The 12,982-nt window shown below is 32.4% G+C and overlaps 1 protein-coding gene across 1 annotated transcript; it reads left to right on the plus strand.

The window, feature by feature from the left end:
* The first annotated feature begins 4,811 nt into the window (after positions 1-4,811).
* On the plus strand, positions 4,812-9,835 carry LOC129877688 (uncharacterized). The gene is made up of 6 exons (XM_055953216.1): positions 4,812-5,114; positions 7,755-7,954; positions 8,530-8,670; positions 8,788-8,868; positions 9,387-9,511; positions 9,630-9,835. The coding sequence occupies exons 1-6, from the start codon at positions 4,892-4,894 to the stop codon at positions 9,676-9,678; spliced, it is 819 nt and encodes a 272-aa protein (XP_055809191.1). The 5' UTR covers positions 4,812-4,891; the 3' UTR covers positions 9,679-9,835.
* Positions 9,836-12,982: the final 3,147 nt, after the last annotated feature.

The following is a 12,982-nucleotide window of genomic DNA, read 5'->3' on the forward strand; positions in this document are numbered from 1 at the left end:
TCCAAATATATTTGTGCTATGGCATGATCGAATAGGTCATCCCGGATCAATAATGATGAGACGAATTCTTGAAAATTCAACTGGACATCCGTTAAAGAACCAGAAGATTCTTACAAATGATGAATTTTCATGTGCTGCTTGCTATCAAGGCAAATTAATTGCCAGACCATCGACCCTGAAGGTTGGCATCGAATCTCCTGACTTTTTAGAACGTATACATGGAGATATATGTGGACCTATTCATCCACCTAGTGGATTGTTTAGATATTTTATGGTCCTAATAGATGCATCATCTAGATGGTCTCATGTGTGCCTGTTATCATCTCGCAACCTGGCGTTTGCGAAGTTGTTAGCACAAATAATAAGATTGAGAGCGCAATTCCCAGATTATCTAATTAAGGCCATTCGCCTTGATAATGCTGGAGAATTTACATCCGAAGCATTTAATGATTATTGCTTATCAATTGGAATAAAAATTGAACATCCTGTTGCTCATGTTCATACTCAAAATGGCTTTGCAGAGTCATTTATAAAGCGCCTACAATTGATAGCAAGACCTCTACTAATGAAAACAAAATTGCCAATTACTATTTGGGGTCATGCTATTTTACATGCAGCAGCACTTGTACGTCTAAGACCGATACATTATAATAATACTCTCCATCGCAATTAGTATTTGGTCGTGAACCAAATATAGCCCATTTAAGAATTTTTGGTTGTGCGGTATATGTGCCTGTAGCACCACCACAACGTACAAAAATGGGCGCTCAATGAAGGTTGGGCATATATGTTGGGTTTGACTCACCCTCCATAATACGATACCTTGAACCGTTGACTGGAGATTTATTCATTGCTCGATTTGCAGATTGTCGGTTTGATGAAATAATTTTCCCGCCATTAGGGGGAGAGAAAAAGGAATCCAAAAAAGAAAAAGAAATTGCGTGGAAAGTTTCATCACTATCACATTTTGATCCACGTACCCGCATATGTGAACAGGAGGTCCAGAAGATCATCTACTTGCAGAAAATAGCAAATCAAATGCCAGATGCATTTACTGATTTAAAACGGATAACTAAGTCACATACCCCTGCAGTGAATGTACCTATCCGGATTGATTTCCCAAAAGGACCATCTACAAGTATCATAGCTTCTGAATCCCAAACACGCCAGAAGCGTGGTAGACCGTTGGGTTCAAAGGATAAAAATCCTAGAAAGAGAAGCGTAAAAAATAATAAAGATGATACTATAATAGAACCTCCTGAAGAAATCAGTGAACCCGAGACTCAAGTAAATGAAGAACTTTTAATAAATTCTTTCGGTGATGAGATAAATTTAGATCGATCGAAAATTACGGTGGATAATGTTTTTGCATATAATGTTGCAATTAACCTCATGCAAGATAGTGAAAGTCTTGAGCCTAAATCCGTCGAAGAATGTCGACGTAGATGTGATTGGCCAGAATGGCAAAAGTCAATTCAATCAGAAATAGACTCACTTGCTAAACGTGAGGTTTTTGGACCTGTAGTCTAAACCCCTGAAGGTGTAAAACTAGTTGGCTATAAATGGGTTTTTGTTAGAAAACGAAATGAGAGAAATGAAATTGTAAGATATAAGGCATGCCTTGTTGCACAAGGATTCTCTCAAAGACCCGGAGTCAATTATGAAGAAACATATTCACCAGTTATGGATGGAATAACTTTTCGATATCTCATCAGTTTAGCTGTACATAAAAATCTTGAAATACATCTAATGGATGTAGTTACAGCTTACCTTTATGGTTCACTTGATAATGAAATTTACATGAAAATTCTAGATGGATTAAAATTGCCTGAAGCATGTAAAAAGTCTCGGGAAATGTACTCAATAAAACTGCAAAGATCATTATATTGTTTAAAACAATCAGAGTGTATGTGGTATAATCGCCTCAGTGAGTACTTGATAAATGAAGGCTATATAAATTATGTCATTTGTCCATGTGTTTTTATTAAAAAAACGGAATCAGAATTTGTTATACTCGCCGTTTATGTTGATGACATAAATCTCATTGGAACCCCTGAAGAGGTCCAAAAGGCAATTGAATATCTAAAGAAAGAATTTGAAATGAAAGACCTTGAAAAGACAAAACTTTGTCTAGGTATGCAAATTGAACATTTAGCAGACGGAGTTTTTGTCCATCAATCTGCCTACACTGAGAAAATCTTAAAAAGATTTTACATGGACAAAGCACATCCATTAAGTACTCCAATGATTGTTCGATCACTTGAAGTGGAAAAAGATCAATTTCGACCTTCAGGAGAAGATGAAGAAATTCTTGGTCCTGAAGTACCATATCTCAGTGCTATTGGTGCACTTATGTATCTTGCTAACGCAACTAGGCCTGATATAACATTTTCTGTTAATTTGCTAGCAAGGTATAGTTCATCCCCAACGCGAAGGCATTAGAACGGTATCAAACATATTTTGCGATACCTGAAGGGTACTATTGATATGGGTTTGTTTTATACTAACAAAGGTTGCGCAGACCTTATTGGTTATGCAGATGCAGGTTATTTATCAGACCCACATAAAGCTCGATCTCAGACAGGTTATCTGTTTACACACGGAGGAACTGCTATATCATGGCGATCTACAAAACAGTCCATTGTTGCTACTTCTTCAAATCATGCTGAAATAATAGCAATTCATGAAGCAAGTAGAGAATGTGTGTGGTTGAGATCGATGATACAGTTCATCAAAGAAAGATGTGGTCTGGAAAATAATGTTAAAATACCCACAATTATATTCGAAGACAATGCCGCGTGCATAGCTCAATTAAAAGGTGGCTTCATAAAAGGAGACAGAACGAAACATATTTCACCAAAATTATTCTTCACACATGATCTTCAGAAGAATGGTGATATTGATGTACAACAAGTTCGTTCAAGTGATAATCTTGCAGATTTATTCACAAAGGCATTACCAACATCAACTTTTGAGAAGCTAAGATATAAGGTTGGAATGCGTCGTCTCCAAAATATCAAATGAAGTTTTCATCAGAGGGAGTAAAATACGCGCTGCACTCTTTTTTCCTTAACCATGGTTTTGTCCCACTGGGTTTTTCTGGTAAGATTTTTAATGAGGCAGTATTCAAGGCGTATTAACAGATATGTGTACTCTTTTTCTTAACTGAGTTTTTTTTTGAGGTTTTATAGAGGCACCATATCCATGGATGTTTACGATAAATATGTATATATTTTTTTTGGACATCCAAGGGGGAGTATTAGGCAAGTGGTGGATGTCACCATCTAAGTGGGACTCACCCAATTTGCATTTGTCAAAATTGGCAACGGATTGCTATTCCATCTTGCCTATATAATAGGCACAATTATGTGCAATTGAAAGGATATGAGAAGAAAAGACATATAGAGATCAGACTATTTTCTCTTCTGCTTCTTTTGTTATTCTCTTCGAGTTAATATTTCTTAAATTGCTCAACTAATTTATTTTACAACACTAATAAATTAATAATTGAGAGAACCTAATATATAAGACTAACCCTCAAGGTCAAGGGAAATAGTCCCCTTAAAAGATACCTTAAAGTTATTAACCAACATAGGAGCTCATCCAAACACTCACATGAGGAGTTCATCAAAAATTAATATCTAAAGTCAAGGCAAATAAATTTTACACATAATTGCAATTACAGATTAATATCCAAAGTCAAGGCAAATAAATTTTACACATAATTGCAATTACAGATTATCATTAAAATTTTAATATAAAGTTATGGATACTAATCAGTATTTATGCACATCACGATCACGATATAGGTGATGTGATTACATCTTCAATTGGTTAATCCAATCCAACTAAAGTTGTTAGATTGTATGACCAAATATAAACAAATAGTTCATCAAACTTCATGATGGAGTATTCATTCAGCTAATTAAACGAAATAATGTTTTCTCTTCGAATTTTTTATTTTCGACTTTTTAAAAATTTATCTAAAATTAACATTGAAATATTGTTGCCTTGTCCCAAGATATGAAATATTATTAGAGTAGTTCATTTATATAATAATTCCATTTATTTAGTCTCATAGTCTTCTTTTTTTAACAAGTCTCCAAATTAGTGTGTCCACAGATCAGTTATTGATTAAAATCAAAATCAAACAAATTTAATTGGTTATTAAATTATTTAAATCAAAACCAAAATAATTTAATTAGTTTGCTTGTTATCGGTTTTGGTTCGATTATTCTGTTATTAACCATACACCAAAGTAAAAGAAATGATTTATTCAAATGAAAAAAGAAGACAACAATTCATTAAAAAAAATTATTTTCGTACCATTTTGAATCTTATAATTCTTATACTAGAACTCAATTATGTTTAACTTCATAGTGTCAAATCTCACAAAACACCATTCAGTTTGAGCAACTAGCAAAATTGCTTTTGTGTTTGCTAGCTTATTTTACCAACAATTAGTTAACCCAATATGTAAATATATAATTATAAAAAATATTGATCCTTTTGCTAACTTTTTGTTTTGACCTTTTTTGATTTCTTAAATTAATTTTAATGAAAACTTATATATCATACTTATATATATAAATATATAAAACTAAATATTATCAATTTTTTAAAAATATAAAATTAAACCAAATCAAAATTTAATTTGATTCAATCAATTTTTTTCCACACAGTACTCCTAGTTCTTAATAAAACAGGTTTTATTACAAAGGAGAAGTTACGAAATAAGGTAATATACACAGTATATATATATATATATATATATATATATATATATATATATATATATATATATATATATATCATCGACGTATCCGAACGCTCCAATTTTCCGTTGATAGTCGATTTTGTTTTCTTCGAATTAGCACATCAAGAAAGCAGTATGAAGGCGCCGAGGAGGCCGATCCACGCCGTGTCAACATGGGTTAAACGGCAACCTCCAAAGGTAAAGGCTTTTCTGGCGGTAGTCGCCGGCATGATGATTCTGGTGCTGCTACGTGCCATTGTCCACGATCACGACAACCTTTTCGTCGCCGCCGAGGCTGTTCACGCCATCGGAATCTCTGTCCTTATCTATAAGCTCACGAAAGAAAAAACTTGTGCTGGTAACAATCCAACATTAGAATGCTGCTTATATATTGTAATTGATTGTTGTCGAATACGGGAAGCAGGAAAATTGGTGCTTTTAAGAGATCTGTATTGATTGATAGTCTTGGGTTGAAATTTAGAATCTCTTTGGAAAAAGAATACTAATTTTATTAATCAATCAACTTAACCTTGATTCCGAACTAGTGAGGATTAGCTGTTTGAATCATCTGAACTGACTACTATTAGGATTAGACTATTTTTACAATTGTAATATAGACACTATGCTTTAGCAAAACTCATATTGGGGAATTTTATGGTCTTCGATGAATGCGTTTAATGTATTTTTACATTGAATCTTGTTAGTTTTAGTTGTATGCTAGGCCTTTGTAGTCCACCTATTGCTGTATTGGATGATATTGATGTTGTGGAGTCTTTGACGTAACGAATGTGACTGATGAATTTTATGGTACTATGCATATATTAACTTTTGCTTTTCATTGCCACCTTTGGGTTGGTTGAAGCAACTACATTAGTCATGAATCATTTGTATTTGTATGAAAACATACTATACTCCATAAGGAAGGAGTATTGAAGACTGTTTTTTCTGCAGCTACCTTAATGACTAGCGATCTGGCAGTCTGGCATCTTGTAGTTATTGGAATAGATGGTGGGGTAATGATTAAAGTATTCTTTTTACTCAAAAAAATGATTGAAGGATTCTTCTCATACAATTGCGTCCTCTATATTCTTTCTAAATAAGCACAATGCAGGTGAAGAGGAGGTCGAGCATTTGCTCTCGGGATCTTTGGTAGTGACAGTCTGTTAGAATGAGATGCCTAAAGCATTATTATTTTTTCTAAAGAAGCATAAGTGCCTGAACTGTATTTACCTGCCTTCAGTTTGTTTGTATCTTACGACTTGGCATATCAATCAACTAATCAATTATGCCTCAACTGCAAACTAGTTGGGGTTGGCTGGATGAATCCTCTGTATTCATTTTGCTCTACTCAGGCCCATTTATCTCAATACTGAATGATTGATATTTTAAGGCTAATTAAGAGTTATCTAAAAACTGGAGATTCTCTGGATCTCATATTTACACGGACATGCAAGTGGCTAACCAACATAAGAAGACCAGATTTGTGTAAGAATAACAACAAAAAATGTGCCTTAAGCTCAAATAGTGTGATTTCCTATTTTGATTATTTTCTTCCGTTATAATATCTTCGCAGCTAAATCCATATTAATTTTGGTTGTCTGCTTTCGGAAACAATTTTCTTCCCTGAGACCTTAGGTCTACCTCGTTATATCACCTTCAACTATCATAATAGCGTCCCCAAGGACTGTTGCATAAGGATATGACCAGATGATCTGAGTCGACCTCCTTGCATTTCATCATTTGTATGATATTTGTACTCTTGTTGAATATGATCATGTATAGTCTTGTCCAATTTTGTATAACCACTTTTCCATCTTAACATTTGAATTCTGCAACATTCATTTTGTGGGTTTGTTGGGCCTTAGAAGCACAACATTTATTCCATATAACATTGTTGGTGTCACAACTCTTCTCTAAAATTTGTCTTTTTCTTAGGTCTTTTCCTATGCATAAAGCTCCCATAACACTCATCTATTTATCCACTTACTTTGCTTTCATGTTTCTTAGATGACTTAACCTAGATGTGTCATTATCTACATAAGGCAAACAATCTTGTCTAATCCCAATTCACAATCAATCTTTTTTATGGGGCTAAACTTAGCCTCTGGATATAACCTCAAAATTCATTTTGTTGCATTGTAACATGGATGGTGAGAGCATTTTTTCTTGTTTTCAATTCAAAATTACTTCCGCAAACGCCAAAGCCTTTTTCACAATTTCTGTGTTATATATCATGTTACTTCATTTTCATAATTCATACATGTTGTAAAATCAGTGTGTTCTATTGAGATGGTTATGCTAGGTAATAGTGGTATCATTATTGGTAGAATGCTGTAACCTTTTCATGGTCATGTGGCCCTTATTAGTTTTTACATGAGATAGCATTTATCTTATTGTTATTCTTTAGTAAATGGTGATGTACTCTTCTATATCTGTTAATTATAGTTTTTGAGTTTGTTTTCCTTATATCCACAACTTCATCTAACCGATGACATAACGTTAGATAGGAAGATATGTAGGTTGAGGATTAGGCTAAAAGGTTAGTAGGTAGCTGAGTGTTGTCATTTTTTGTGTAGGTGAGGGTGTAGGCTAGCCTCCATTTTTCCTCTTAGTAGTATTATTCAGTTATCGCATAGTTTGTATTCTTTGTTGGGTATTACTATCCAATGCTGCATTTGTTGTATCTTGCTACTTTGTTGTCACTTCTTTCAATCTGGTTCGCATACCTCCCTTTTGAGTTGAGAGTCTATCGGAAACAGCCTCTCTACCTCACAAAGGCAGGGGTATAGTATGCGTACATCCTACCCTCCCTACGCCCCACTTGTGGGATTACACTGGGTATGTTGTTGTTTATAAACTGGATTTTTAAAAAAATAAAAAAGGAAACCTACTTCTCAATTTTATCCCACATCAATCCTATGCTAGCTTTTCTTGATTTCCATATTAGTCTTTATTTTTTGTGTGCCACTGATCATTTGTAACTCTCATACTATTGCAGGGATTTCACTCAAATCCCAGGAGCTCACTGCTCTGTTTTTGGCTGTCAGACTGTATTGTAGTTTTGTCATGGAATATGATATACATACCTTACTTGATTTAACTACATTGGGGACAACCTTATGGGTTATTTTTACGATCCGAGTAAATCTTGAATCAAGTTACATGGAGGACAAAGACAATTGTTCAATTTATTATGTGGTAAGTCTTCAAACAATCTCACTTATATATGTGCTTCATACAAGGTCTAGTTGGTAGTCCATACATTGATGTAATGATCTTTGATAGATATAGCTACCAGCCTACCACATACCGCTTATACCTGTACTAGTGAAGCGAGACTGTATTTGTATTGATGTTAAATAATAGTTTCAATTCAATTAGAAGATCCATGTGGTTAATCTCTCTTTGTAAAATTCCTTAAGATTAAATCATCTTGTGATTTGTACTAAAGGCAGATTTGTAAGATGATGAAATTTGTAGAGTGAAGTCTCTTTATAAGAATGCATTTGGAGTAGATATGAAGGTTCAAGGAAAGGAATTTCATTCTCTCTTTTGTATGATGTATAGTCCATGTCAAGTTGTATAAAACTTCAACTAGAAATGATCTCAAATGTTTACTTTATCCTAAAAAGTTATTTCAAATATTTCATCATCTTTATTATTCTTTGATTGTTTTGGATTTTGGTTGCATGACTCTCTGTGATGCATGCTGTATAGAGTTCTTCTCTGTCTTATCTTTTAGAAGTAAATTATTTTAACACACTTTTGTCCAGGTGATCCCTTGTGCTGCCTTAGCCTTGCTAATTCATCCATCAACATCACATCACTTGATCAATAGAATCTTCTGGGCTTTCTGTGTTTACTTGGAGGCGGTTTCTGTGCTTCCTCAACTTCGTGTAATGCAAAACACTCAGGTATAATTACTGATCATTGTTGATGAACATACAGATTTGCTCTCTTTTGTTCTGGCTAGGAAGTTGGATCAAATGTTCTTGTAAGCTCTGACAACATATTTGGTATATTGTCTACAGATAGTTGAACCATTCACAGCTCACTATGTATTTGCCTTGGGTGTTGCGAGGTTCTTAAGTTGCGCTCATTGGGTTCTCCAGGTTTGATTTGCAAACTTCAAAAATGGCATAAATCCCATAAATTTTCATTGACAAGGTTTCCATCCTTCATATTTGGTGTAGAGGTAGTATCTTATTTGGCTACTATAATAATTTGAACTAGCATGGATTGGAATAGTCTTAGTTGAAGGAAAAATGAGTAGATTATATGGCGCTTTAGTTACTGTCCTAGATTTTGATAAGTGCCTTATGGTGCATGTCTAAGCGTCACTTTTATTAATTTGCACAAAGTCAGGTTGTGCACCTAGTACTGACTACATTGTAGGAACTGATGAAGGACCTTTAAAAACATCTTCAGTTTGTTGACCAATGTATCCTTTTTTATATGATAGTTGTAATTTGAGATTCTTGTGGTTGAACAAATTTCATATATGAGAATATTGTTCATTGGCTTAAGTCTACGATTGGAGATTGAGGAAGATTGTCAGCTTTAGATCCATTTTTGCATGCATGCTGTTCATTTGTACTAACCTTCTGAGTTTCTCTTGGGCTGACGACAGGTTTTGGACAGTAACGGCCATCTACTAGTAGCATTAGGTCATGGTTTATGGCCTTCAATGGTGCTTATATCTGAAATTGTTCAGACATTCATCTTAGCAGACTTCTGTTACTACTACGTTAAAAGGTTGAATAAGCATCACATGTCCACGGCGTTTCTTTAATATGAGCAAACCATGCCTTTTTTGCTTTTCACAATGCTTCTCTATTGACCATATCCTTCTTATTTTCTGAATGTATTGCAGTGTTTTCGGAGGACAGCTGGTTTTGCGCCTTCCTTCAGGGGTTGTGTAATGCTAGTAATGGACAAATTTTGCGTACCACACTTGCTTATTATTTTGTATCCTACACAAGTCCAACTTGGTCTAGATTCTCCAGGGGCAAGATCAAGAGTGGATGTTTTTGTAAAGCTAGCACTATCTAAATTAAGTAGTTAATTTTGTGGCAATCATAGTTTAAACTTTTTCGTTATGAGCTCTAATTTTTACGGCTTCAGAAAGGTAGTTACACTTGTAGTTCTCATGAACTAAGTTGAATGATTAATGATGCTGGTTCTCATATAAACTATAGTGCCTGTTTGTTGACAATATAAACAACTTGATTGTCGCAAATCCATTTAATTACAAAATAAAAATTGTGAGGCATTGGTTTATTACTTGCACAGTTTTCAAATGACAAAGCAATCTTCAAATATACATCCACCTCTGGGTACATGGTTCGGATGTGTGCATGTTAGAGATTAATGAGAACCCGGGGTGTTCATGTATCGGTTTGAGTTTGTTTTTCAAATATTGGAATTAGATCAAATCAATTAAGTCGATTTTTCATTGCTTTAGTTTTTATCGGCTAACAGTTTTTTGTCATATATATATATATATGACCGTATACTCACACACATATTAGATTGATTATATTCAAGTATAACACTACCAGATCAATGAAAAGAAAGGAACATATATCTAATCAAATTATGTAGCTTCCTTGAGAAAGTCGCATGCATTTCCAAGAATTTAGCCATTTTCAAGAAACTTAATAAAACTTCCTACAATGATTTTTTTTCTACACAAAAAAATCAAAGAAATGTGATTTACCCAGTTATCTTGACAATAATTGAATTAAACAATAATAAATAATTAAAGGACAAGTTATTTTGAACCTGAAATAAAATTTTGGAATAATCAAAATAAAAACTAGAACAAAAGTAAATAGTTGATTTACTATAAAGGAAAACACCTAAATTACAATTCAAGAGCGCACAAAAATTAATATGCTGTACCATAGAATTTTATGTAAAAATAAACACACAAACATATGCGTGAGCGTGTACGATTATATTTTTTAAATACGTTTTTATATTGTTGGTTTGGTTTGATTATTTTTTTGTGGTTTAAAATCAAAATCAAATTATATTTTATCAATTTTTAAAATCAAAATTAAAAATTAAATCAAATCAAAAAATTACTTCTTATGATTTTTCTTTGATTTTATCGATTTTTTCGTAATTACCCCCAATGAGAAGTATAAAAAAAACACTAAAAATAGTATATGAAAGGTTTTGGCTCGAATGTCTTCAATTATGAGTTTATGTAAAGTAAAATTTATGTAGACTGATCCAAAAAGTGTAGATAATTGAATTTTCGAATAAAAGCAGTCAACTTTCATTTATTAAGATTAGGTAAACCGAAGTGATCATCAAATGCTGGAAAAAATTAAACAAAAAGATCAACAAAGTAGAGGAGATTAATACAAATGTCATGACTCAATGATTCATTTGAAGTCTCTTGGGACTGGTAGAAGTAGATTGTTGACTTTTTAAGTTGAATAAAGTGGTTCCGCCTCTGTAAAAATGTGTACATGTATCAACAATTTTTTAAAAATGCAATAACCATAATATATAAGATCATTATAAAAATTTTATTTTAGAGATATTACAGATTCTACTTTTCTTTCCGGACCCATTCCGCTCTATGCCAAAAGTTTCCATCAATCACTCGAACAGAATTTTGAAAAATAATTGAGCATACAATTCATGCAAATGGATGCAAATTTAGTCTTCAATTTGGAGGGCTAATATAATTAATGTGGTAATTCTTCTATTTTAATTTATATGATATTTTTAATATTTAATAATAATTTAACTTTGTAATATCTATTTTATTCTTAATAAAATATATTATTATAAGTCATAAATTTTAAATATCTTCTTAAAATTTTATGACCAATGAAACACCATCATATAAGTAATAATTTCAAGGGAGAATTGGACATGCACGATATCTCTTTGGAAAAGATGTTCCCTAATTAACAAATAGTATTTGACTACAATAATATATCTTGTAATCATAAATGCTTCTAACACTACAATGCATGTGACCAAATTTATATTGTAATACTACTATTTCACACTGCATGGACATTGGACTCATCCCAACTAAGTCTTTCCATTCTTATTTATGACACTACTTTCCCCACTTTTTGTTATCAACTTTCCCATCCCATTTAATGCAATCAAACTGTTGACTTTACCCTTCCATCTCTATCCAACACAATGTCCCTACATGCAGGGTGCAATTAGTCTGTATAATTAAATTTAATAGATTTTGTTTAAATAATATATTTGTGTTAATAAATATAAATTTAGAAGTCAATTAATATCATTTAAATTTATCGTTATAAAATTCAAACTTCATAAACTTAAAATCCTAACTTGTGAAAATATACCCTTTGGGGTGGACCGATGATTTGAGCTTGAAATTTTTATGTTGGAGGTCTCATGTTTAAAATCTTTTACCAGCAAAAATAAGGAGCTTGCCTTTTGGATCGAACCTAAAAAGATAGCATTGATAGATTTTTCTTATCATTAAAAAAAAAAAAAAGTAGTAGTGAAAATATCAAGCGTAAAGCTGCTTACTACTCAATTGGATAACGTTTTGGACAAACTCTCTCTATAGAAGCAGTAGTACATTTGAAAGAAATAGATATACAGCTAAAAAGCTTTCCTTTTTTCTGTTCGTGCATATATTCTAGTTTATTATATTTAAAATTTAAATGATGAAAAAGGAAATTTTGTAGTTGCAACTAGAAAAATAACAAGCAGATCGTATGATTCTAGTTAATGAGCATGAAAAGATAGTTGCTTAGCTTCCTTTTTAGCTGTATTTCTTTAGTTTGCTTTTCTCATGACCAAGACATCTCCGACCCCTCTCTATTTTACTTGTTGATTATTATATAATTATTTTTATTATATAGTATTTAACATATTATAAATCATATAAGATCATTAATTAAATCTCTAATATTCGTAATTCTTTTTTAATGTAATATAGCATTTTAAAAATATATTATTTAATATATACTACTTTCAGCTCAAATTCATAATATTTCAATTTTTTAAAAAAATTTTGTTATTTTAAGTGATATAATTTGAAATTATTATTATTATTCACTATGAAGAATGCATAAAATTTAAATGATAAGATGAAAAAATTAATTTATAAATACAATACATAACATAATAATTTAAATACAAGATAACAATACAATACATAACATAATATTTTTAAAGATCACAATAATAATTTAGTAATTCGGTAGGTCG

This window comes from Solanum dulcamara, chromosome 12 (genome assembly GCF_947179165.1).
Source record: "Solanum dulcamara chromosome 12, daSolDulc1.2, whole genome shotgun sequence".
In the NCBI taxonomy this organism is placed as follows: domain Eukaryota; kingdom Viridiplantae; phylum Streptophyta; class Magnoliopsida; order Solanales; family Solanaceae; genus Solanum; species Solanum dulcamara.